At 44.1% G+C, this 27,488-nt stretch overlaps 1 protein-coding gene across 1 annotated transcript in view; it reads left to right on the top strand.

The window, feature by feature from the left end:
• LOC308367989 (uncharacterized protein) overlaps positions 1 to 27,126 on the top strand; it is a 32,816-nt gene extending 5,690 nt beyond the window's left edge. The window contains exons 6-11 of the mRNA XM_080842022.1: positions 3,076 to 3,222; positions 3,505 to 3,680; positions 4,054 to 4,092; positions 17,655 to 17,731; positions 18,692 to 18,820; positions 26,394 to 27,126. Coding sequence (XP_080698148.1) covers positions 3,076 to 3,222; positions 3,505 to 3,680; positions 4,054 to 4,092; positions 17,655 to 17,731; positions 18,692 to 18,820; positions 26,394 to 26,588 — 763 coding nt within the window. The 3' untranslated portion in view covers positions 26,589 to 27,126. The remainder of the gene's footprint in view (positions 1 to 3,075; positions 3,223 to 3,504; positions 3,681 to 4,053; positions 4,093 to 17,654; positions 17,732 to 18,691; positions 18,821 to 26,393) is intronic.
• The last annotated feature ends 362 nt before the right edge of the window (positions 27,127 to 27,488 follow it).

Below are 27,488 nucleotides of genomic sequence, written 5' to 3'. Positions count from 1 at the left end.
TCACAGTCAGCGCTAGGTGCTTGGAATGTGCCACAAATGTCAAGAAGTTGTACCAGATCTGGAAAATCTTCACTTTTCAGCGACCACCTTTTTTCAATAACCATGAACTTGAATTCGTTGTTGACAAATGTGTCCCGGGACCGCATATTATGCTTCCTCCAGAAGCGCTTCGAACCTTTTCGCCAGATTGGTCACGTCATTCAGCCCATGATCAAACTTACTAACTGCACGATCCAACGTGTCCGGCTCAAAGGCGGTGTTTTACCAGCTCAGGGAAGCGGGCATCCGCAAGTGCTCACAAACTTTAAGGACAAACAGAATAATGTCACTTTCGTTCACTGCATGTTTTCCCACGAGCGTACTCTTTTTGCGTTTGCCTCCGAGCATATGTAAATATGTCTGAAAGTTTTATCCTACCTGAGTCAGTTTGGACTATTTCATCTAGCCGCTCATGTTTAAACGTTAGGCAGACCTTTTTCTGGGGCACCTGCTCTGCCTTTTATTTCGCCATGGTAGCCTATAACTGCTGGAGCAGAGACCGGCAAGAGAGCTAAAGGAAATTTTGTATGTAAACATTCTAACGCACCTTCGGCTTGGTTATCAGACATGTCAGTATTTTAAATGTTTATTACCTAGCCTACATCCCCATTGATGCTCAGATTTTTAAACCCTAAAAAAAAAAATCGTTTATGCGGTCTGAAAAATGTGCGCGGTCTGAAAAATCTATTGCGCGGCCTCTTCGACTGGCCTGCGCGCAGCTTAGAGGGAACATTGGACCAGACCAGACTAGACCAGACCAGATGATGAAGACCTGCTAATGAGCTCACCGGCCGCCCTGTGAAGTGCCAGAAGTGCAACTAGTTGGCAATTGATCCCCCCTCCCCTCTCTCAACCATCAAAGTCACCTCACGAACCCTCACCCGGCTTTAATGGTTTTCTCTAAAGCATCCTGAAGCCATAATTACTTGTTTAATTAATGTGTGCGGGCTGTTAGCCGATGCATCTTGGTGAATTTTGAGTCGTTAGCATGATTAAAGAGAAGGACGTAATCAGCTGCAACTGTTGATCGGGTGAGGTTCCCAATTACCTGAATTGCTGTACAATGTATTTATTCATTTTTTCCCTTTTTAAAAATAGCCTGTGTCTTTTTTTTAATTAGTTTATGTTTTGTGGTGGTTGATGTTGGGTTTATACACATTATGGCTTCCATTAACTCTGACTAAGCTTTCCAAAAAGGCTTTCAGGTGTAGCTCCATATTAAGGTTGAGCAGCCTAGGATCACTGTGGCATGTTTTCCTCCCAGAGTTCAGCAGTTGCTTTCTGGGCTGAGCATGAAAGAGCAGCCATGTTTGTTTTGCCCTGATGGTGCATGGGTTCTGTGTTTGTGTGGACCCTATGGTGCCACTGCTTCATCTCTTCTCTTCAGAGGCTCGCTGTTTCATCTTTACAAGAGGACCCACATACCTGTGTCACAAGCACCTGTCCAAGCTTGCTGTAGGTTCTACAAATAACCCTGCAGATCACCCATCATCCCTCAAGTGACACTAATGTCCCATCCCATGCCATGAGGCTACCTAGATGGCCTGAGGAGATTAAAATGTGTAAGAATATAACCTGAGAAAGTTCAAATGAGATGTTGGTCTTAGTTACTCTTTCTGTTCCTCATAGGACCACGTATAGAGACTGACAAGATTCAAACAATATCTATAATCTCTATAATAATATCTATCATTATGATTTGAACTTATTTGTTGAAGTCTCTGCATAATCTCTTATGCTGTTTCATTGTGTGAAGTAAGTGAGGAGAAATGTGGAGGGTTTTCTCTCTATTCAGGACACAGAGCCTCCATTCTAATAAGCTTTTTAAAGCAAGCAGAAGCAGTGGCTGGGCTACTTCAAACGGGTCAGGCGTCATTAAAGAGTGAGGCCCACGTAAAGCCTGCTCTTTGTTTGGGCTACAGGCCCAGGTCAGGCCGAGGTCGTGGAAACCAGGTGCCATTGATTTGTTTATGCCGCCAATCAGCTCTACGGCACGTCGTATAGCGGCTGATGGTCGGTCGGCCAGATCGAAAGCATTGGCCGCCAGGACAATGGAGTAACTGCCAATAAAGGCTCCAGTGATTTTACTGCTTTGTGGAGGGTAGATATAGCTAAACAAGACCAAGGAAAAGGCCAGAAAACCATTGTCTGGTTTCTATTAGCGCATTAGCATTTATTAGTTCACTTGTAAATCGGCAGCTCGCATTCCAACCAAATATTTGATGTGTGAAATTGGAGAAGGTAAGCATACTTTATGGAGGTGGTTAGCTATTACTGTGGCAAATTGTGAAGCTGGCCTGTCTGACACGGCTCAGAGCACCGCATACTGCGTCTGAGGGCTTATCCAGCCTATGTGGCAGGGGGCACTGGGCTGGCTGACCCCCCCCCCGCCCCCTCCCCTCGAACAGCCAGGAGGTCAAAAGGGGCACTCTCCCGTGGCAGGGTGCTCCGAGCTGACAGGCTCCTGTGTTGACTTTAAAAGCGGGGGAGCGCTATCAAAATAAACACCCTAATTAAAGTGTAAAGGAGAGTGCAAAGGCCACACTCAATTGCCCCCCTCTCTTAACCGGGGCTCCGGATCAACAGTTATGAGATGGCGGTAATAATTTTCTCTCTCATAATTCATCACAAACATATTAGACGTAATGTCTTCAAAAAAAGTCTTGAGCCAGCGATGTCCCCAGCTTTGTTTAGGTCATTAACAAGTAATGACCCACTTCGATCCTGGAACAGCTGACCTTTGTTCTCTGGTGTTGCTGTCAACTTTGTCCAATATTTTCTGCCTGGATGTGCCTGGACTCAGTTTGTGGTAACTTAATAAAAGTTCTGGAAATAAAACTGTGGTTGTATAAAACAGACCAGAAACACTGGAACGATCATGTGTTGTGTGAAAGCGTGACCCAGTTATGTGCCACAGGTTTGCTGTTTATTAACTAAATGATCTTAACATCTGCATTTCGTACAGCGGTATTTTTCTGCCTTGTGTGATTGATACTGCCAGTGACGTCAATTATCCATTTCCATGTCTGCCTATAGGTCTAGCACCCGGGGAGATAACACAGCACCTAGTGTGAGGGGCCAGAGGCGGCCTCCTCCACAGTCCATGCCTACAGCCATGCCCACAGCCATGCCCAGCAGTGGAGATGACACCCTGATGCAGGCCATCTTGAGCCTCGACAGACCGTAAGCCACACTACATGGGCCAGTGAAATGATGTTGAACAGTCGTCTTTGTACAGTCAATGTAGTCTGTTACTTTTCTTCCGTTGTCTTTTGTTCGTTAATAATTACCAATATGATTACCAGCCTGCGGAAAGAGCTTTTCAGACATCAAATAAGAGAGTAAGTGTCTTTGCCATATGACCAGTCAGTGTTCTTGACAGAGAAATGGAGCCTCCATATGGTCATATGCTTCCTGAAAAGACGTTCTCTAAAACCCAATGTTGTCCCATTTCCTCTCCGTAAGGGATGACCACGAGGGACCTAGACGTAAGGGCCCTGAGCCACCTGTACGTGAACGCTCTCCTGTCAAAAGAGATTTCCCTCCCTCCCCCCACAGTCGTTCAGGCTCCAACATCAGCAGCAGAAGCTACTCCCCTGATGCTGGCAAAAGCTACCCCTACCCTAACCAACATAAGAAGAGTATGTGTCCGCTATGGAATCTGTTTGACACTATTTGGAGACTATTACATCCTTGAGAAATGTTTAGTGCTCTAGCCTATTAAAACATGGTTGCACAGGATTTGTGCAGTCTGGTTTTATGGGAACTGGCTTTATAAAATGTTGTATAAGAAAACATGACGTTTTGAAACCAGCTGGTGTGTGTGTGTGTGTGTGTGTGTGTGTGTGTGTGTGTGTGTGTGTGTGTGTGTGTGTGTGTGCTATCACGTACAACATGTAGCTCAAGGGTATAGAGCAGCAGGTGTCTAAATTATATGGGTGTGTGCATATTCTGTCTACTTGAATGCTGTGTGGATTTATTGGTCTAACTTTTTTTTCCTGTGGTCTCTTCCAGGGTATGAAGAAGAACCATATGGCCCAAGTCAAGAGTCTGGTAGGTCCATCAGAAAGGGAACATTTCTATTGAGGAATCCTAGAGATAATATCCTCTGCATATGAGCTTAGTCTGTTGCATCCGTTATCAAATATGGTGTTCAGGATCAGTCATTAGGTGCAGGATTTCTCATCCAAATATCAGTGGTTAACTTGAGCATCACAGAAAACCAATATATATGCCACTTATCTCGTTTTTGAACTTTGAAATATATCGTTGTACGTTTGCTCGCTGTTGTTAAATGTCCTAGAGCCGTAGTCAAAGTTCCTCACACTTTATTAGACCTACTGCCTCTTGGCTCAAGCCTGATCCATGGCCTCTTTTGCTCAAGGGGAAATAGGCAGGCCGAGGCTCTCTCCGGCTTCTTTCTCCTGCCTCTTAGCTCTGCATGTCGTGGGGTTCAGCCGCTCAGCGAAACCCAAGCGCCTGTGACTAATCAGAGTGCTGTGGCGCGAGCAGGGGCGTGATGAAGGCCCCGTCAGCCCTGTTGAGCGAGAACGAGGTCAGCCGCTTTCAGAGGCCTGGAAGTGCCTATTACAGGGCTGAAATGAGCAAATGTCGGCTGGTTGGCCGGCAAACTGTAAGCTGTTCCCCCGACCATGTCACACACGAATTGTCACACTTTCATGCATCACCAGGCCAGAGCTAACTTTCTCCTCTAACTATGCAACTTCACCTTCTTTCAGTGGTGGGCTCCGATTGAGTCTCTTTTATAGTTTGGGGATTGATGCTGATATTTTGCTGAGGGAATTTTTTCGAAATATTTTTGGCACAGTCTCATCATAGCTTATTGCCAAATGGGCTGCCTGTTCCCTATCGCAGTTACTGCGATTTAAAAGATAGGACATGACCTAGTGTCATAGGACCAATGGAGCAATATTCACTCACACTGGAAGGCTGAAGCCCAATTCAGACGAAGCCTAGTTTGTCTTCGTCCGCAAAGTTCAGAATACAGATAGCCCTATCATTTAGACGAGCACTCTCTATCCGCACATGGTATCCGCAACGAGCCAAATCGGGGGTAGAAAGTGAGTAGATTTGAATCGGTACGGGGGCAGGTGTTCGTCTGCACGGATTCACGCAACCTGATGTCATTGTCCCACGTGATCGCATCGCGACCTCAAGCTGAACCCCTATTCACATAGACATACAGTATATGTCTATGCTTATTCACCCCATTACTTCCCCATTACATTTTCTTCCTTTTACCTTTCTGCTATTTCACGTGAATTTTGCTAATGGCATTTATACAAGTGTATCTCCCATCTACCTAAATCGATGTAGTTAGAAAGGGATAACATTGACAATCAACACTTTAATCTATCTGTTTAATCTATTTGCATTAGACCATTGTACAAAACCGCTTTTTGAAAGTGTCAGCAATAGCCTATATGAGCAAATCTGACGTACAAATATGTATTATAGACGGAAGGTTTCAAAACTTTCTATAAGAAAGATGAATGCTAAGTTAGCTCTTGTCCTTTCAGACAATGATAGCTAGCATTAACGTCACTTCAGAGGTACATTACGTGAAGGACAAAGCCCTCAACAATAGCATACATTTGTTGTTAGTAATTAAAACCATGAAATAGGAAGCAATTGTTATGAAACCACACCACTTACATTGTGGTGTCTCGTACTCAAGCAGACTCTCCAAGACAACTCAGACATTTCATGTTGCACATTTCTTTGTTGAACTGTTCCAAACTCTTTATTATCGATACAAAATAGAATTCATTTTCGCATAACCTACATTCTGCTCGGACCATTGATTTTCTTAACCACCATAATGTGTTGCTGTGCAGATTAAATGTAGGCTATGCGGCTAGGCTACACGTTGCTAATGGGGGCTTGAGTAATGGCTTGTTTATCCATGTGGTCCAGTCTTCTTCTAGGTTTTTTCAGTTGTCTGTAGCAAAAAAAAGCTAAATAAAGCGCCACCAACAGGCGCGGGGGATGTACTACAGTCAGTTCATCCCAATCCTGAAGTGTCCGTTTTTACGCAAATCTCTCGTTACCAGGCTCTGTCCTTACGAATTTAAAAGATTCGATTCGCGTGAAAAATAAACCCGATTCGGTGACCCTAGGCTTCGTGTGCATATAGCCTGAGATGCGTCGAATCACCTTCCTGAGCCCGCCCCCTCAGGAGGGGCAGTGATGACGACGCATCTTCCTTTTCAGAAACTTCACGTAAGTCGATCTTCCTACGCTATTGCATTTTCGTCTCATGTGCTTTTGCTCATCTTAGAGTTGGTGAGTTGTCGTGTTCTTTTACTCTCACTAGCTCTGAGTGCTACGAGTTCGTTTTGCATTTATTGAAAGTTGAGTGGCTATCTTGAGCTGATTAGTTCGCTAGTGACTAGCTTGCTAGCTTTTTGTAAATGTGATTATAAACATGAACACCCCCAAGCTCACCCAAATACAGCCTAACACAAGTAGCCTAAGCCTAGTTTAGCTAGGGTGACCAGTCCTCTTTCACTTAGGTCTCGAAAAGAGGACATGTTGCTTGATGTTTGACTGTTAAGAAAGTTGTTGACTTACTTGGTCATAAAGAGCCGTTAGCAAGTAGCCGCTAGCAAGTAGCCGCTAGCAAGACATCTCGTTAGCGATGTTAGCACCTATTTTCGAGACCTTAGCCTAGGGTGACCAGATGTCCTCTTTTACCCGGACGCATTTAGAGGACATAAGAGGACATGTCCGGGTATAAGAGGACGTCTGTCTTGTGTTGCAGATGCTTGATGTTTGACTGTGTTAGGAAAGTTGTTGACCTGCTAGTTTGTCATAAACAGCCGCTAGCAAAACATCTCGTTAGCGATGTTAGCAAGCTTGTTCTAACACGCTTGGACACTGATGCTAGTATTACGTTTTTTTTTTCACTGATGCTAGTATTAAGTGCTCTGCGTTGGCTTCTTTGCAATGTTATTGTGATAGCTATGTTGGCTAGGTTGCCAACAGCTTTCCTAACACAATCAAACATCAAGAATGTGTCAATATCATAGATGGGAGTAAGTCCCATACATGCAAGTCTCAAGTCAGTCGCAAGTCTTAGCCCTCAAGTCTCAAGTAAGTCCAAGTCGTCAGTAACGAGGATCAAGCAAGTCAAGTCCAAGCACAGCTTTAGTCAAGCAAGTCAAGTCAAGTCTCATCATCAAGCAAGTCAAGTCAAGTCAAGTCAAGTCATTATCAATTTCGTTTTTTTTTTTTCAAATGTCTGTATTTCATCAAACCTGTTTTTCAGAGTCAGAGTTATTTTTTTAAATGTAAGAAGATACGTGACGTAATGAATCAGCTCAACATGAATGAATCTCAAACTGCTGTTTATTTGTGTGCAAACGCAAAAAAAGTTTTGATTCCAACCTCATTAGAGGCGTGCATGCATCGATATTTAGCAAATATGCTAGTCAGTTCTGGTGTTACAGCTAGCTAGCGCTGCGAGTATAGCAGCTACTTTTCACCAGATTTGCAATTTCAGATATATATTTTTTAGCTTAAGTAAAAAAATCATCAATAGCAAAAATGTTTACATATCAAGCCACTAGCCTACTAGTAGCCTCACTAATGTCAGCAGCCAAGTAGCAAAATAACAATCAAGGACGTTAATCCATCTAGGTTTGCAACATGTTAGTCACCTTTCTTTATGTGCTGTCCTGAAATGTTGGATGAAATTCGACGTGGTGCTTGGCAAATCCGTAATTTTGACATTGCAGATTTTGCATGTCACTCCTCTTTTATTTTGTGATGTTGTGTAATCTTTATAGCCAAAATGTATTATTTTCGGGATGTTGGTCGGAGCGCTTTCCATCTCTGCTGATCACTCATGCAGGCTTGGCTTGTCGAGTTGCGTTGCGTGGAAGAGGGGTTGCTAGGTTGCAGGTCAGGAGCACTCGCGCACATTAAAACAATGTTCATCTAATATTTTTTTATTTTGTATTATTTAAAACGATTTGAAATATTTAACTAGACTGCAATGACTTGGCAAGTCACACGGCTCAAGTCAAGTCACAAGTCAGGAAGGGGCAAGTCAAAGTCAAGTCAAGTCTTTCGTTAGTGTTGGTCAAGCAAGTCACAAGTCACAAAACTGGCGACTCGAGTCGGACTCGAGTCAAGTCTTCGACTCGAGTCCCCCCATCTCTGGTCAATATGGCTGCAAGAACGTAGCCCAGTTCAAAGTCAAAATTAAACTCTAGAAAGAAACCGCTTTACATGCAAAATAACCTACAATTTCACTTATGTGGGCCTATATGATCATGATCAACAAATACTACACACTTGATGCAATAGGCTACATGCTGGTGGAGCCTGAGGGTGGATCTTGAACTAATTATTTTATTTTTAGTTATGGAAAAATTATTATTCCATGAATTAAGATAAAATATGAATGTGAGAATATCGAACTAGTTGCAACAAGTGTGAATATTCAGAATTCAAAATTCTACCGGACAGACAGGCAGTCTCATTGTTCGCCATGGTGTAATGGCATGTGTGTATTGGTGCCAAGGTATGTGGTGGCATGTTTTTCATTGTTGTTTTTCAATAAAGGGGAGAAATTGCCCTTTAATAATGTGTCCATCTTTAATGTACCTAACCCACATAGCTTTAGGTTTTTTTCCACCTCATCCGTTATCAAATATGGTGTTCAGGATCAGTCATTAGGTGCAGGATTTCTCATCCAAATATCAGTGGTTAACTTGAGCATCACAGAAAACCAATATATATCTGTAAAATTATGTAATTCATACTTATGGGAATAACTATGTAGTCATATAGTCAGATACGGGCAATAGGTCTACATAGCCATGTATAATCAATGCTATGAATTCACCATGTAGTTTTCATTAATATCTTGCTGTAGGTTAATACTTATATGAATGCCATTTGTTAAGTGTTCAAAAAGCTGGGCAGGAACAAGCTGGTAAAAAAGGGAACCTTACAGATGTTTTATTTATTACTATCATAGATGAATATGCCTGTATCATATCGTATTTGTGGTATTGTATTTGTGGTATCGTATCGCTGGTATCGGGCATCATGATATTTTGTATCAAAGTCATAATTTTGGTATCGTGACAACTCTAGTTGTGATTAGGGGTGGGAATATCTTGGCACCTCACGATTCGATTCGATATCGATTCAGAGGTCAACGATACACGATACGATTTTAAATCGATTTTGTAATTTAAAAAAAAACACATCCATTTTATGTTGAAATGCAAGCTGCATCGACTGTTGCATTGCTCATAGAAAGTCAAAATTGTGACCATTAAAAGCTTTTTCTCTAATAAAGCAAATAGAGAAGTTAATTCATCTGTTGATTTTCTTTAATTATCAAACACAAAGTAGGAAGTGATTTTAGACTCTGAGTTGCAAAAAAAAAGCTTTTCCTTGTCACAATTTTGACTTTCTATGAACAATCCAATAATCTATGCAGCTTGCATTTCAACATAAAATGGATGTGTAAAAAAAAGATGTGTTTTTTTTTTTTTATTACAAAATCGATTATGAACTTTTCTGAATCGGAGAGAGAATCGTTTTAGAGAGAATCGAGAAAAATCGAATAATCGATTTTTTCCCCCACCCCTAGTTGTGATGGTGTACTCTTGCTATCTTTTCATTTCAGACACGATGTCCGGGCAGGCATACCCGAGGAAGGCAACGCCAGCTCCAACCAGGGATATTCCCCCTGTAGGACTGTGCGTGCCTTCGGCCCCAGGCAGCGTGGCATCTGGCAGCCGCCCTATGGATGTAGCCGTGCCCGCTAGCCTCTCTCCCTCTCCTTCACCTGCCCTCCTGGTTGCCCCAGACAATGAGGCGGTGGAACTACCGTCCGGGTTCGAGGACCAGCCCATGCCGGAGCTGGACTCCCTGCTTGACTCCTCGGACGCCACGGAAGATGAGGAGGCTCAGGTGGAACTGAGCGGAAGACCGCGGGCATCCTCTCCCCCGGTGACTTCCGGGACCATGGGCCAGCAGCTACACGAGGTGGCGCTGAGGGCGGCTCGGCGCCTTGGTGTCCCTCTCCCTCCCCCACCCAGCGTGAAGACTTCGCTGCTGGACGGGGAGTTCTACGCTGGCCCAACTGCAGCAGCCCCTAGGTCCATTCCCTTTTTCGCGGAGGTGCATAGGGAGCTTACTAGCACATGGGCCACTCCCTACTCGGCACCTCTCCTTCCCGCCTGTCGAGGATACGGTGGCGGGCCACCTCTCGCCCGCCTCCCCCATGATGCGCCTCGGCCAGAGACCCCTCCTGCCCACGCTTGTGGCCAGGCACCAGGCGGCTCTGGCCGAGAAAGCCTACCTGGCAGCTGGGCAGGCTGCGTGTTCCACAAACACAGCAGCTCTCCTACAGCGCTTCCAGGCTAAGCTCCTGACGGAGCTTGCGGCATCACTGGGGAGTGACCACGGAGCGGTAGTGGAGTTGCGTGCAGGGTTTCTCAACCAATGGGGGCCGCAGAGCCGTATCATTGGGCCGCGAAAATGTTTCAGATTTTTTTTTCCCCCAGTGGTGGGCCGCGGAGCGAGTAACTGATTTTAAATTGAGAACAATATTAATTAAGGACGTCAAAGTTAACACGTACATATATGATATTATTGTGGCCTAGATCAATGTGATACACATTTTGAATGCAGTTAACGCAACTTTGTTTACTTCCGGTGTGCGTTGACATGAAACCGGTGGTGCCTGCAGTCCATTAGGCAGAAGCGACCGAGACGGTAGTGAAAGTTGGAGAGAGCTGAGGGATTGTTTGGCGAAAGTTTCTATTTAAGAGGCAAAATGACGGAACAATCGACAAATCTAAAGTTGTATGTAGCATTTGTCAAGCTGAATTTAGCTGTCACTGAAGCAACTCGTCTTAAAGTTATCACCTTAATGCAAAGCACCCGACAGAAAGCAACCCCAGGTTAGATGGTCGCCAACCGACACTATTCTAACGATTTACCGTCGAGTGGCAACATTGTGTTTTGCATATTCCTAGCTTGACGGCGAGAGAGCATGAAACATATACCATTAAACAACAGTGTCTAAAATACACGCTGTCTGAAGTGATTACTCGTAAATGTATAGGATTCGACGGACGTCAGTAACGTTGCATTAGTGTTGTTTTTGTGCGTTATCATTGGAGTGGATATGCTTTTCTATGGACAGCTACCAACTCAAAAGACTGCCCAGGAATGATTGGTGCTATTTATGTTGATAATAGATTGCAGCCACAGATTTAATTCATTATTTAAATTATTCTAATCATTATATTGACCTATTTGAACCTATTTGTTTGCATGTCTGAAGCATCACTTATTTTAATTAGGCCTAGCTGAGTGGTCTTGTTTGCATGTTCCATCACTTGTTTTGAGTACATGCTATCTTTTGGGTCCTGACTTGCTTGTTGTGCACAAATAGGCCTAGGCCTACTGCAATTCAGTTCTCTGTGTGTATTTATGTTGTTTTCGGGTGCACAATATAGGGGTGGGCGATATATATCGTCTGCGATAATATCGTCATTGTTGTTCAAACGATGTGCAAAATTACATTATCGAGCATTTAAATGACTTCGCCAAAAACAATGACATGCACGGGGAAACTGTTCACATCATGTTCTTAATGTAGCCTACAGCGCAGCAGCGCTCCCCACAGCACGGCACTCACACGACTAGTGGGCCTACGTGATCACGTGACATGGCTTCTCGCAACCACTTTGCAACAGGTTAGCAGCGCATGGTGATGTCTTTTGTGCCTCCGTTGGTGTAGCATAAAACGTGAGTTTTATTAAAACAGCGTGTGTAATGTGTAGCTATTTCATTCCGTTTGTTAACCTTTCCTGCTGTCTGTCTGAACGTAGTTGGAGATTGCAGGGGAGTAAAATGCTCCACTGCCGAAGTAGATTACATGTTTCTAACTTCGGGGTGAATTCCCTTTCCTTTACGTGTGCTGTTGGTTAGTAAATACAGACAGCAGGAAAGGTTAGCAAACGGAATGAAATAGCTACACATTACACACGCTATGCTTTAATAAAACTCACGTTACTCACATACCGGTTAACACTTTCACAGCACATAAATGTTTGTCGCTACATCCAAACTATGCGTCACCGTTGTCGCTCCCTGTACGTGCTCCTCTTAAAGGAGCCGCACCATTTTACTAAACATTCTTGCAATGTGAATCATTTAATTTAAATATGCGTATTGGCCTTATTGTGTACGCTTGTGCGTTTAACAGCGCTTGTTTGTGAGAGAGAGCATTTAACTGTTGATGCCCCAGTTTAATAAAGCCAGGCTATTCATAAAAAACGTACGTCAATGTGGCATTAGTACTATGAACAGTTGAGAAATTGGTTCCGTCTGGCTCGGTTCGGATTCGAAAAAAAATATATTTGAATGGCTGTCGGACTCGGTCCGGGCTCGTTTACTATTCTGTCGGACCGGGCCGGGGTCGGACAGAAAAATTCGTCCTGATACATGCTCTAATGCTCATGTATTTGTATTTTTGTACAATCCTGGACAGACTTTTTTAGTTAGGCCAGTTTAATAAGGCCATAAGCACTGCTGTTGTCCATTCTCATGGATGCATGGAGCACTTTATTACAAGAGTTCGATATTTCTGCATTGCAGTTCAATTAAGTTATTTTTGTTTAAAGACAATAAAGAAGTGTTTCGCTTAAACATTGTGCCCATTATTGTAATCTCCAAGAAGGTATAAATATCGTCTAATTATCGTTTTTGTCCATATCGCCCACCATACAATTTTGATGCAATATCTAGAGTTATATTTTCTTTTATTTATTTCTAGGCTTCCACCTGTGGCAGGTGCTGATGTTGCTTTTTCTCACACATAACAATCGCTTATTAATTAGAATTAATGGATTATAGATTCAATTAGCCTAATGGAATATAGATTCGCTAAAATAAGCGGGGGTGTCTGTTGGGCCCCGACCTGTTACAAATACAAAAAGTTGGGCCTCGGAGTCAAAAAGGTTGGGAACCCCTGGCGTAGAGTGACGGACTTGTCCCTCCGACTCACCCACTGCACGTCACAAGCCCTGGGGAGGGTCATGGGGGCCTCTGTAGCCACGCAGAGGTCCCTTTGGCTGTCGTTAGCAAGGCTGACCGACCGAGAGAAGGCGCCGCTCCTTGACCCCCCCAGTGAGCGTCCAGGGCGCCTTCGGCGAGGCTGTGGGCATGATGGCTGAAAAATTCGAGGCTGCACAGAAGAGTCGCGAGGTATTCCAAGCCTGGATGCCTCGCTCCAGCGGCTCTGAGCAACAGTCCTCATCGGGACAGACAACCCCGACCGCTGGACAGAAACGGAGCGGATTCCGCTCGCCAGTGCCACCAGCAAAGATGTCTTCGAGACGAGGCTGGCAGAGAAACCCCTACCGCCCCGCTGCTCAGCCACCAGCGCAGCAACGCACGCGCAACCCAGAGCGCTTCCCACGCCCCACGGCAGCATGCCGCTTGTCGTGGGAAGGGTCACGGTAAGCCAGCGAAAACTGTGGAGGACATTTTAGGCCTTAATGTTTGTGTGTATGTGTGTGTATATCCCAACTATCCAATGAATGAAGGTGAGAAAACCTTTAATGTTGGAGGTGTGAATTAAGACAGAGACTGGGGTCTACATGTAAAGATACTAATTACGCACAGGGAGCCTTGGGTTTTATTGAGGAGGCAGAGTTCTTGATTCAAGGTTTGACCTTTCGCTGTTTGTGAGAAAGCAGCATGCTCTGACAGCTAGCAGATGTCCTCATGCTACATTACACTCCAGCAACCTCCATGCCCTTCACAGGACTGCCAGCCTCTCAAGTTTCCCCCCAAGACACTCTGCCTACTTGGATGGATGCATTAAGCAGTTTCGGGCCTGGAACGCCTGAGCTCTGGCACTGTTGGTTTACCATTTCTAAGCAGATCTCTACTTTTAAAAAAAGTATGTTATTAAATGTTATGTGGTGTTTCTTACTCTGTTAATTTTCTATGAAATTTTAAATGTTCTGGTTGGGAAATGTGGAACCTGAGGAGAGAAAGTTTCTGCCCAAGTGGAGCATAACTGGCCTGCAACTAGTTTAATTTGATCCACTCCTTTACCAGTAGTCAAGAAGAGAGCCGTCTTTTCCGTCCCTGCAGCAGCTCTTTATGTGGTGCTAAGAGGGTTAATGCGACAGAGGCCTCCCTCTCATCTCCCCTCACCTCACATTTGGGTTGAGTGTTCCACCTTCGTTTGAAGGTGCAATAAAACCAGCAGCAAACAGACGACGGTCCCCCCTTCCCCTCGGCTGTCTTGCTAATTAAGCTACACATCAAAGAACATGCACAGAGAGAGGCCCAGGCAGGCAGGCAGGCAGTGGGGAATGCTGGGAAAAGTGTGCGCCTGTTCCCTGCGTCACGTCTGGCTCCCCTCATTCTTTTCCTATCACTCCTCTCCATGGGCAGACCCCTGTTGCCCTGTTTTTTAATGCTTATCAGAGCAATGCCTCGGATACTGATATCAGATAAAGCATTCTCTCCTCTGACCTTCCATTGCAAAGGCACAGAAAGGTAATGGAATCCTGAGAGATGCGATCACATGTAACTAATGCGGAGATGCTTTTAAGAAAATGAACAAAAGATTCAGTTTTCTGTAGGTTATGGCGGGGGCATGGCGTCTCACAGATGGCTGTTGTTGTGTGTGATGAAGATGGTGCCGAAGAGGGTTCTGCCTTTGTCAATCTGTTGTTTGTGGAGTGCCCTTGTACGGCGCCAGACTGTCAGGGGATGCCCATCCATCATGCCACGGCGTGCTGAGATGCAGCTTGGCATGCCTGGCACTCTGGGTGTGAGAATGTAGACACACGCGCACACACACACTATCTCACACATTGTAAGCCAGATGCCTTTTGCATAAGAGGGGGTGGAATTCAATTTACCATCTTGTCAGCCCCAAACTGACTGAAAAATCTAAAATCCCAGTTCTTTTGTTTGAAAGTGGGTCTGTTTTGTTCTTTCAAACACTCATCATCATCATCTTAGACTTAATTGTTGACAGGATAGTCTGACTCTTCACAAGCTGTATTTGCATTGCTTTGATAGCTTGTTTTTTTGCCTGAGTTTCTCATATTCTGTTAAATCAGGATTTATTAGCATCACATTAGTTTGATGTCTAATCTGCATACAAGCCCATGATGGAGCAGATAATTATGCCCACTTAGCTTTAATTAGCTTTTGATGATCATCGAGATTTACAATTCATGAGCATATGTTGGTATATGGCTGACAGCATGACTTTCCCCAAAAATATGAGCAGCTTTTTTTCTATTGTCAGCCTTCATTTGGAGTTGTCTCGCCTCAGTGGTGAACACGTGTTATTTTTCTTCCGTAGTTTTTTTTACTGAAGTTTTGAAAAGCTAACGTAGGAACCATGAAGCTGCTCTTGGGAGTCTTTTGCACACTCATGTTCTGTCTTAACATCCAGTTCCTGAGTGTCAGAGCAGACTCTTCATCCTGGTCCTCTCAGCCACTGAGGCAGGGGAATGGGAGGCACCCGGACGTCACTGCGCTCACTAGGGCCTCGCTGTCATCTGAGGACTGGAATTGGGAGCGACTCGTACATCACTCCGTGTACTCTGCCCCAGAACTGCAATTGGCCTCATGGATAAGAATAGTCCACTCCTGAAATACATTAGCTCCCCCCTTACTCCCTCTTTATTTAAGATCTGTGTCAGAGATACACGCCACCCAGCCAGAATCTCTGTTCTGCACCACTGTGTCTGGACAATGTTCAACACTGCAGACATTATTTCAGTTATCAGGGTGTATAGCTGACATGTTTAATGACTGGTTATGCATATGGATTCAAATACTGGGAAGAATGTAATTCTCTTCAGCCCTTAAACTTATATAATATAATAATGACCTCTGTTTTCTCAGTTGTATTAGTTGTAGGTCACAGTAAAAGTATAATAGGACATTGACCAGCTATGACCTTGGAATCGGATTGTGGGGCTGATGTGATTGCTATGATGTCAATGTGGAAACATGTATATCAATGTTGTGGTTGGTCTGTCATAGCATAGTTAGGATAAGACCTCAGATGTGTTTGGAGATTGGCAGTATGAGACACATGAGCTCACATTTTCACCAGATATTTAAAGGAAATTATGTAATCACGGTGACCAACTAGAGGATATAAGGTGAGATTTGTGGGAGAGTTTGTCCTTCTCTCCTCAATTATGATTCAGAATTTTTTTCAGTTAAGTCTGGATTATCTTTTTGGTATCAAAATCTCCTTCATTTAGCTGTTGATGGCTTTGTGGTCTATACTGTAGTCTGAAGAGAACTTCCATTCTGAGCTGTTGTGTGGTGTTTCTCTCTACCCTGTCAAAGCCTTATTTCTGCCTGTTTTCATGCATGTGAAACCTGAATTGTGGAAAGCAAGTTCCTTTACTGCCACTGACTATGCAGCCTTGGGCATGGTGGATTTACTGGCACACGGTTTAAGGCCCATGGGTTCTACAGTCACTTGTGTTGTGCAGGTTCACACACCATACAGTTCTGTGCAGGCTGGCCTCTGTCTCACTCAGACATGCTGCCTAAGTCTGGCATATCCACTCCATGTATTCCCTGAAACTCGGCCAATGTCCTCTTTTCAGAGCTTCAGCTGGCTGTTGTGTTGATATCTGGGGATTCTTAAGTCCCGCTGTATTTTCATTTTCCAGATTGTCTTGCAAAAAGCCTCCCCCTGGCAATGTTCCCATGAAAGCTCAGCAGAGGCATGGTTAAAGTGAGTGATCACATCGGAAGATTGCATTTACATCTCTGGGCTTGTATGGATGCGCTTAAAGTAACACAAAGCACCTTCCTATTGTGTGAACAATCAACTACTGCAGACACATATTTGAGCTCCAGTATGAAAGTCAGGGTGTTTGGAACGCTAAATGCTAAAGGAAAACAACATTGAAGCATTTTGTTTTGAGCAACTGAGCGGCTGAATATCACGGTGGGGGTAGCTGCCTTCAGGAGGGAATGGAAAGACAGGCCAAACGTGTTTTAAATTTTACCTTGGCTGGGATCTATTGCCACAGGAGATTTCTTGAATAAAGAAGGAAAAAAGCCAAACATTTTCCAGCTTGGCCTTTTTTTATTTTATTTTATAGACATATTGGAGCCTGTGGAGTACAATGCACAAACCAGCCCCATCCAAAGGGCTTAGCCTCCATTGTTGGCCTCCTCGGGGAGAGTGTTAAGTAAACAGTTATTTGTCACTGCTTTTCCACATTTGTGAACTCGCTGCGCATTGTCCCCACCACACTTCACAATGAGTTACTGCTTAGTGCTGCAGATTATAGAAAAAAAGAGAAACGGGTCAACCCCAAAGCCAATGTGTTTCCAATCCCATTTCAGAAATTGAATTAGATTAAGACGGGTCTAATATTTCCCTGGATTGTCTTTTTTGTTTAACTTTAAACTTTGCATCTCAAAATGTGGCTTTTGTCTTGTGGTTCAATTCATTCGGTTTCTCTCCCTCTTTCTCTGTCATCCTTTGCTCCCTTACTTTTTCACTTTCTTTTCTTTCTCTCTATTTTCCATTTGTCTTGCACTAGAAAGAGAGAGACCATCCGGCTACACGATTAGTTCATCTCGGGATGGATCTCCACATAGCTCAGTGTTAGCCGCCAAGGTAAGATATTCTCATTGTTTTTGTTGAAAAGATTATCAGGATAAATCACGCTTTATTATGTCTAACTTAAGAAACAGTATGTTGAAAACATATTCATTTTGCCACACCTATTTCCCAAATGACTGTTGAATATGATATACCAAAAGCAACAATTTGATTGTATTATTTGTACTCTGCACACCATGGACACTTCAGTGGGCATCTCTGTACGTTCCATAGCGCTAGATCCAACATGTTTCCTCCCGTGTCCACGGACTTCTTGAGTCTTTAAGTCTTTAGTTCAGCCACGTGAGTCTGTCTCATGACCTTAACTGTTCGCACAGTGGGGGCCTCCCTCCCACAGACCCACATCACAGCAGCGTAATGATGAGCGCTGATGAGGAGGACTGTTTGTGACAGTGATACGCCCAACATCGCCTCCTCATCATCTCTGTTTGATCAGGTCACTCTGTTTAAGGCCACATTCACTTAGCATGACCCAAGCAGAAGATGAAAGCCTGGGGCTGTTTGTAAACCTGACTGAAGTGGAGAGCTCTCCCTGGGCACTGCGGCAGGGCTTGATTTTAAGCCCTGTGCCTTTGGTGGTGGCTGGAGTGGAGAGAAGCATGGGGCTGTTAATGAGTATGGTTTTTATTGCCCAAATGTTCGCACTGTAGTTGCAGCACTATGACCATGGAAACTTTGCATTTATCCATGGATGGTCATGCCAAGGCCAAATATCTGTGTGTGTGTGTGTGTGTGTGGGGGGGGGGGGGGGGGGTCCAGTGCACATGGTGGTGTGAACCATCAAGTATAAACTGTGTGAATCCCATGTATAATCAGTATGAGTTGAAACTTTTCTTCTCAGAGTTACAGGGTTCTGAGACAGATCCAGTTCAGACGTGTTATAACTTTTTATACAACTGACAGCTTTGTAGCGCTGTTTAAATGACCGCCGCATTGCCTTCGTGTCATATGTAGCAGGAGGATATTCCAGGACTGAGTCTGGAACAGGACGACCTGCTTAAGGAGGAACCCGTCAAGGACACCGATGACTTCCAGGAGCGTCGCGCTCAAGCCATTGCCGCCAAAGCCCTGGAGATTGAGCAGGTTTGGAGAAGCCCTGCCATCATGTCCCTATTCTCAGTACTTCATGTTGTTACTCAAAGACTGGTGCAGAAAGTGTTCCGGCCGCCACTGTACCACTGCTGTATCCTGTTGCAGCGTGTAAGCACCACTTAATCATTACCACTCCTGTGGTATAGCCAGATGGCTAAAGTCCTGTTGCTCTCCTAGATTATGAACTTGGATTTTGGATGTGTGCAGAGACATTTTTGTGCAGATCTTGCTGCTTTGCGTGCATATGAGTTCCAGTAACCCTGTCTTTCGGCCTCCTCTTAAACCAGGGTAGAAATTACCTCGAGGGATTCTGCCAGCCCACCCATGAAGTGGTACCTCTTCTAGCATTAAAATTGTACTGAAACACACAAACACACACACACGCAGCCACACACACACTCATGCGCTAGTTCACTGACTCCAACAGTTTTTGTGTTGGCTCTGGTCATACCCTTCGTGTGGGCCTATTTGACATGGATCATTTGATGATGAAAACAAGAACTGTACCACCCAAACACCTAATCCTGCTGGCCGTGTTCTCATGTGAAATATAGCTTGTCCCAATTAAGCCCCCCAAGCGCACACATCCCTGTATGGATCAGTGTTCTCAGCAGATTCAGGGAATTCCAAAGCCTTTTATCTCATCTGGCCCATTAAGATCACACCAGAAACTCACGTCTAATTACTCTTCCTGAAGACATTGCATGTTTCACAATATCCACGTTATGTTGCTTTATCTTTTTACCCCCACCACGCACACACACACGCACACACACACACACACACACACACGCACACACACACACACACACACACACACACACACACACACACACACGCACACACACACACACACACACACACCTTCTGGCTTATTCCTCCAGCAGTGAGCTCATTATCGAGTCTCCAGTGATGGAGCACACAGAGGGTTGGTGCCAGCGTCTGATGTCAGCCCCCTCCGCGGTGGTGACTGGAGGGACGGCCACGCCGGGCACCAATCACCACAGCTCATTTAGCGGTGGCCGTAAAAACTCTGCCAGGCTCCCCTGAGGCCCTATCAGTGGCAGCCGTGGCCAAGCGCCCAAAAACAAAAGGGACTTTTTTTTGGCTGCCTTCACTCTGGAGTGGACCTCTGCGCAGGGAGTGTGTGTGTGTGTGTGTGTGTGTGTGTGTGTGTGTGTGTGTGAGCAGAGCAGAGCAGGACTCTTTTCAGAGAAGCTCACCCAGAAGCGAGGGGCTGACGCAAGGAGAAGGGAGGATCCTGAGCCTCCTCCTCACTGCCGCTTCCCCGAAGTCGTGCTTCTTGCTCACCGGCTTATTTCTCAGGCCAAGCCTTTGTACAGCTGCTGCTGCTCCTCCACAGGGCTGTTTGTTGTGGGTTGGCCTGTCTGTCTGGACGTATGGGAGCAGACAGTTGAATTACCGTTATTGTATGCTGTAATGCCATGTGGAACATCATTGCCCACCGCAGTGTCCGGTCTGATTCTCATATAAAGGCAAAGTTGCTAGGCTTTGGTCTTCAGAGCGTGATTCAGAGAGTTATTTTAGATGCATCCCCTGCTACATTTACCTTCAAAAGAAGTGGGTACAGTGAGTCAAAATGGCAAAGGGGGACCTTTAATGCAAATCATTCCTCACAAATCTGAGCATATTTAATATGAACGCTCTCAAGGTGCTAACTGAGAAACGAAACGAGCTTTACAGTGTGACGTAAACTGCAATAATCTTTCATGTAATTTGTTGGCAGGAGAAGCACATTAGTGTGCAGCACTTCTGACATTTGAAGTGAGCAGCATTTTCTCACTCTGTGAATGGTGAACTGGGCTCATTAAATGCTTACTTATTACAGTTAAATTATTCAGTCAAACAGGCCTATTGCCATTAGCTGTTGCACATGCTGATGTAAGACATGTCCTTTCTCAGTTTTGTTTACTGGGGTCATTCACTCACTCACTTCAGCCTGATGATTGCATGGTCTTCTTTTAGAGTAGCCTCCATTAAGCTGTGAGTCAACGTGTTTTGACTGGCGTCAGCTCTGTGGTAATGAGCAGTTTTGGCATATGTTGTTTCTGGGAATTATATTATGTGTAAGTTTCATGAATTATGGTATATGTATTGTTTGTTGATTATAGAAAACATTTATCTAAGGCAGTGATTTATACTGCCATGATTGCAGGTTTGGAAATGAAGTGCAGTAAATGGACTCCATGATTGTACCAACGAGTATATGGACTCGTGCCATGATCTTAAAAATACAGAGTGGATTTTCCTTCCCTTGGGTAATTCCGTAACGTTTCTGAGTGTGATGTGGTAAAGTGATCTCTCACGTCTGAGGAGTTTTTGAATCAGAATTTAAGAGACTATGTAAAATATACCTCAAAAGCTCGTAATTTATTCTCACGGATGGGCCAAGTTAAATTTGATTGTATACCTGTTATGAAGTATACTTGAAGAGGCAGCAGTTGCTCTGCAATTCAACTGAAAAGGTTATTAGCCCAAGTAGGGAGAAACCATATGAATCAAGGACCCACAGTAACCCAAGGCACTTGGCAAGTACATTTAGCTATGTATCACTTAGTTGGTGTCCACACTAATAGATTTTGCGAAAACAGAGAAGGTTTATTGCATTTTGGCCTTTTGTCCACATGGATTTTTGAAAACAGGTTTCAGGGATAAGACTTTTGAACACGCAACCCTTCCATTACCGTGTGGACAGGCGAAAACTGAGCTTTTTGAAAATACTGACGACACAGGCCCAACTCACAGGTCCAACGGATCCAGTCACCTTTCATTCTCCGTGAAGGCTGAGCTGCGCCCTCCAAAGCAGCCATGTCCTCAGTGGCCATGATTAGAAAAGAAGCAGTATGGTTGTCAGCCAATTTGTTCTGTTTCTACAAGGAAGTTGAATTTACTTGAAACATCAATAGCCTAAGCCTTTTTTGGGTTTATGTGATAAAAATAACACTAAAAGCTAGCAATTTTAAGCAGGGTAGTTCACTTGACTGGGGAAGATCTGTTTGCCCAAACCATGTTTTGCTGATGGAAAAAAAAGATGTATAGGATTTAACTCATATCGTAGTGCCATTGCTTTGAAAATAATCTTGTTTAGTTTTAGGCAATAGCTTGGAGCATTGGTTATGCGAAAAATTTGATTTTAAAACGACCTAGCTAGCAACAGCCTTTTGTCATGTTGTCATGTGGCCACAAATCGTTTTGGAATTGCTAAGGAAAAACACTGTGGTATCACATTGACAGAAAACTATGTAATGCATGTTTAAACTTACTCTGCTCTTAAACATAGTCAACCAAAAGTTTGTTTGGTTGTTTGCCTCGACATAAACAGTGTTCTGTACCGAAGGATATGAAATACTCGCATATGTAGCAGTCACCCTTTTGCATGTAATTGCGTTATGATTATATTTCCACCCTAAGAACTCCGGACATTCACGCATTAACTCCACATCCATTCTAGCTTTAGGTTCTTACTGTGAGGAACTGCCTGATTGGCACATATCTTACTCATTTCCTCTTTTCATGGTTGAGATGAATTACTGAGGGTTCATGTGAATGAACACACACACACACACACACACACACACACACACACTCAGCCTTTATTAGAAGGCACTTCCCTTTTAATCATGTATCATCATCAGTTCCCTCTTGTTGTGCTTTTATGAGATATCACTTCTGGGAGGCCTTCTGGGAGGGTTACTGAATGCTCCGGCAAATGTGAAGCAGTTTCTGGTTGATATTTAGGCGCTACATGATCATGTTATTTTGGAGTTTGAGAAACTGCTGGATGTTTATGACCAGCCAGGAGCCAGAAGTGGCTGGGAGTGATTACTGAAGACCACCATTCATCATTTCAATCAGTCCAAACGAAACGCATCCAGTCCAGCTATTAGCCCCTCCGCTGAACGGCCCGCTTTGCAGCTCAAGTGATTAAATGCCTCTTTTAATATTCCCTAATGTGTACCAGCCCCAGACTAATCATCCCCACTGCCCTATTATCGCAGACCCCCTGCCTGCCCCAGCATTCGTTTGTGCACCCCTGAATGTCTGTTAGCCTTATTTATAATGTTTTACAGACCATTGCTTCTCCATATACACATACACAACATCCTCAACCCACCCACCCGACCCCCCATACCCCCGCTCCTCGCTGTGTAGGCCGGTGTGCTGTTGGGCCCCTTGTGTCTGGCCCTGCTTGTGTGGCCCTCTGCTATCGGCCCCTGAAATCAGTCCCCAGTTCCCTTAGCGGGGGAGCCGATCCGTCGCAGGACCCCGCCTCACCAAACAAAGAGTGCAGAAGGGTCAAACACGGCCTTCCTGTGTTGTTGAACGGCCAGATGAAGTTGAAAAGCTCACTGCTCACTCAAGGAAAAAAGGCCTTCCCAGAATTACTTTTTATTTTCTTTTTTTTAAATGCCGTATCTATAAATAAACTCATGTTGGGTGAGGCATTTTCCTCTCTCTTGAAACAAAGTGTCTCTCTAGGTCTTTTTATATATCTGTGAAATGGCTTACAGTTTTTGATGTTTTGTGAAGCAGTGGGGAGTGTCAGGGGAAATCAGGTAATTAAGAGTTTATTGTTCATTGTGGGCAGTGTTCTCCATTCCGTGCTGCTACTTTGAAGCAGACAGGCCAGAGTGTGTGTATGATGCGTAATGAAGTGAGACTGTAATCAGCCTCAGCAGATGCTAACACACAAAAGGCAGAATTTTGGTTTGAAGGATGACAAACACAATCAGTTCAAAGTAATGAAGGATGTCTAGGATATTTGCAGGCCTGAGGCTTTCTGTTTGTTTTTTATTTTGTTGCCTCAATCTGCTCATATCCTCTTTCTAAAGCAAATGATGCCAGGATATGTTGAGGTTACTGAAGAGAAAAGAAAGGAAGCAAACGATTGGAGTGGGTGCTTTCAGTGTGTAGATATTGCTCTTTTAATGGAGTTTTGACCTTTTGTATCCCAGCATGTTTTTTTGTCTTAGACTGGCCTTTTCCCAGTCTGTTGTAGTGCAAGGCCACACGTGCTGAATGTCTGCTAGATGTAGTTGTAGTGAGAGAGCTGTTATTATGTGGGTGGCTTGGTTGGGTTAACATCGGCAGCATTCTTATTGTTGAGTCTCCTCACTGTTTTGTGAAAGGCCGTTCTGTCCTGACAGTCACCCCTTGCATTTTAAGGGTCGGAGCATTTGGATTCTCATGATTGGCCTTGGATATCTTGCGATTCATTTTAAATAGTTATTTTTTTTAAGGAAGTAAGGAGTAGAATAAGCACTTTTGTTACAACGATCAAAACATTTGACTCTTCATTTTTTCCTTGTGTGGTCTCACATGTAACTGCAAACAAACTCCTCTTCAAACTGTTACACATTTCTATGCAGTGAGTCAGTTGACTGTAAAAAGGTTCCATATCAAAAACAGTACAAACCTAAACAATACTGAAGGTGTTTACTAAAATGTATTCATCCATCCCTGTCTTTGGACCTAGCCTTTGATTTCCAAAAACAAAGACGAGAATGGGAAACTGTTTGTGGGCCATGTCTATGTACTATGCAGGGAGTAGGTCTAGTACCAAGTGACTGTGAGAGAAAGCCCCTACAGGCCACGGTTTGCCAGGGGCAGTGTGCTTTTTTTTAGTTTGTCTGGATCGAGCAGCCTTGCTAGAAAAAAAAGTCTTGTTTCATTTGGGGTCTGTGCAGTTTCACTCACCTTTTTTTCCACTGTTGTCTTCCTGCAGCCAGTTTGTTTTGGATGGTTGACAGTTGAGATACAGTTGAGAAAGATAAGGAATTTGGGCTTGCATGAGTCTTTGAAACATCTATGTCGTTATCCCCCATTTTGTCAAGCCAAGAACACAGCATCATATTTCAGTGACGATATTGGCTGTTCTTTTTCAGAGTTAATTGGTGAAATCAAGTCATTTCCCCCTAATTGAATGAGAATAGCCCAGTTCTGTTGGCTCGCTCATATGATTTTTAATTAAATTTGATTTCAAGCTGCTGTGAACTTTTGGTCTGACTTGTCTTTGGTGAACTTGACTTTCTTCCATTGTTTTAGCAAAACTGTTCCTCCTTCCTCTTCCTCTGACCTCTCTAGGGGAGTTTTGTGTTTCTTGGCCTAGTCTTTGACAGTTCCCAGAGATGTCTCATACTCTCCTAGCCCCCCGACCCCCCCCCCCCCCCCCCCACCACACACACACACAAACACATGTCCACAGTGCATGCTATCACACACACACACACACACACACATGTCCACAGTGCATGCTATCAGAGAGTCTAGGCAGGCCCCTGTCCCCTGCTGAACTTAACAGCCAGCACAGAGCAAGACAGTCTGATCCTCTTGTTGCTTCCCCACACTGTAACCTTGTCCCAGAACAAATGGAACTCACTATAGTTACGGCAACCCCCATGTTTTGAACTGTGCTGAATGGGAAACCACATTGTTTTCCTTTACTCCCTTTGTGTGGCTAATCATTGCTTTGATTAGGTGCTTGTTGGAGATTTGTGGAGTCTCAACAAGTATATGCCAAGAAAGCTTCACATAAGAAGAAGTGTGTTTTTGAAGCAAATAGTCACCTATTCGCTCCCATCTCTCACCAGGACATTATGGATGAAGCCTGAAATTAGCAGACTTGCTTTTGCAGCATTAAATGTGATGAGCTTGGTGCTGGGGAGCTACTGGTACAGGCAGCCCAGATTCCCAAAATGGCTGCAGGGTCTTAACATGACACAGTTCTACCTCTCAGGAAGCCAGGAGTATTTCATTAAATTGCTACTTTTGAGAAGTGGGTCATATCTCAAGCTGCTTTTTGTAGTTGTTGAGAGAAAAATTGCAGCTTTTTTGGAGATCCAGCTTGACGAGCTCTATAATTTTGTTTTGTTCCAATGATGTCTTGCAGAAGCTAATTACAGTCCAGTTGGTTTTTGCACCCATCAACAGAACAATTTTTACTTTGTGACACCTCAAACCGACAATGTTTCAGTGGTCCTTTGCTGAACGGTTCTCCACGTTGCATTGAGAATCACACAGCAGCAGTAGGGATCTGTGGCTGCACTGACCTTAGGTGCCAGCACCAGAGACGTGTCAGTCTTCATTACTGAAAGGGTATCTCAAGGTGATCGTCTGTTCAGTCATATCCCTGTCCGTGTGCCTGTGGGAACTCCGGGCCAGACCTGCTCTACAGCAGGGATCATTTGGAGGCCCCCCTTCATGACTTTCTGGCCCCTCAGGTGATGGAGAGGCCTCTGGTTTTTACACCTGGGTCACTTGGAGACCTTTGTAAAACTCTTAATGGTCTTTTTTTGTGTGGAGCTGAGCAGTATAACAAGCCATATCTGCCAGGCTTTAATTTCAACCCCAATTTCTGAGAATTCCCACAGCAAATTCAGTTACTTTTGGCTGCAATAATCACAACAAACCTGATATGTCGTAATCACCATGTGTGTGACCTTCGTTTACAAGAACCTTTTATTTAGTGTTATTTAATTTCACTGTATTATTGTCTGTACCTTTTTGACGGTTGAATTGGCTAAATAGCTGTGTCTTTGTGTAGTTGTACAGGCAGGACTGCGAGACCTTTGGTACAGTGGTGAAGATGCTGGTGTCCAAGGAGCCAGGGCTGGAGAAGCAGCTGCAGGGCCCACTGAAGGACAGTCTGGTGGAGATCCGCGAGAGATGCCTGGAGGGCCTGCGCCTCTACATCTCCGAGCTGGATGAGGTGATGCTGAGGCACGAGGCCTCCGCCTAACTACGTCTTTATACCGATCCACCTCACCCTCCACCCATGCCAATCTCAGCCCAGCATCCAGCAAGCACTTTCAGTATCTCCTAGGGAAGCGTACACAGCCACCTAAACTTCCTGAACTACACATTGGTTTTCAGGGCCTACCGTTCTTACTGTGTATTTTGTGTATTACACTTTGTTTATGGTTCGTATTTTTTTATCTTCCCCCTACCCGTTTCTGCTTTAACAATGTCCGAGGCCAGTCGATAATGTATGGAGCTATAGAAACAGCTGACATAATTGCATTTTTGTACTGAGGTTATGTATAGGAATGACTTTTTTAACAATTCAGACACTACGGAATCATGGGTTGGGGTCAGATCTTTTATTTCCTTTCTCAATGCAAATATCAGTGTTCTGGTGTAGAGAGTGTTTACTGCTGTAGGCAAACCTGTGAAAAAATGTATTAGTCCTTCTTGATTTTAACCAAGTATGTTCCTCAATTTTGTAGTTTTTGAATTCAACTGTAGGTCAGGTTGAGTGCTGTTTTTACAGTTGTTTTTTATATGGTTCTCAGTTATTGTGACTACTCCTTATTTCTCACTGACAATTAAAACAGTTTCTACCTTTTGTTAACACTTGTACAGTGTTGAGTTATTCGCTCATACTTATGCTGCCAATGAAACCAGAGAAACTATCTTATATACCATCATAATGTTTGAGACTCCAACAGTAGTCATGTCTAATTAAAAGCCAGGTCAAAAAGTAATTCAGTTTCACTATCATTGGTAACCTATATTTACCTCTGGAATTGCTAACCTGGATGAAGCAAAAAAAAAAAACATGAAAGAGTAAAGCCAAATTCCAGAGTTTGTTAGGGCAAACAGCTTACATGAACACGTCTGGGCACTAGGTTAGATTCTC

This window comes from Sprattus sprattus, assembly GCF_963457725.1.
Source record: "Sprattus sprattus genome assembly, chromosome: 7".
In the NCBI taxonomy this organism is placed as follows: domain Eukaryota; kingdom Metazoa; phylum Chordata; class Actinopteri; order Clupeiformes; family Clupeidae; genus Sprattus; species Sprattus sprattus.
Note: the sequence above shows the minus strand (reverse complement) of the source record. Positions and strands in the feature narration are given on the sequence as shown.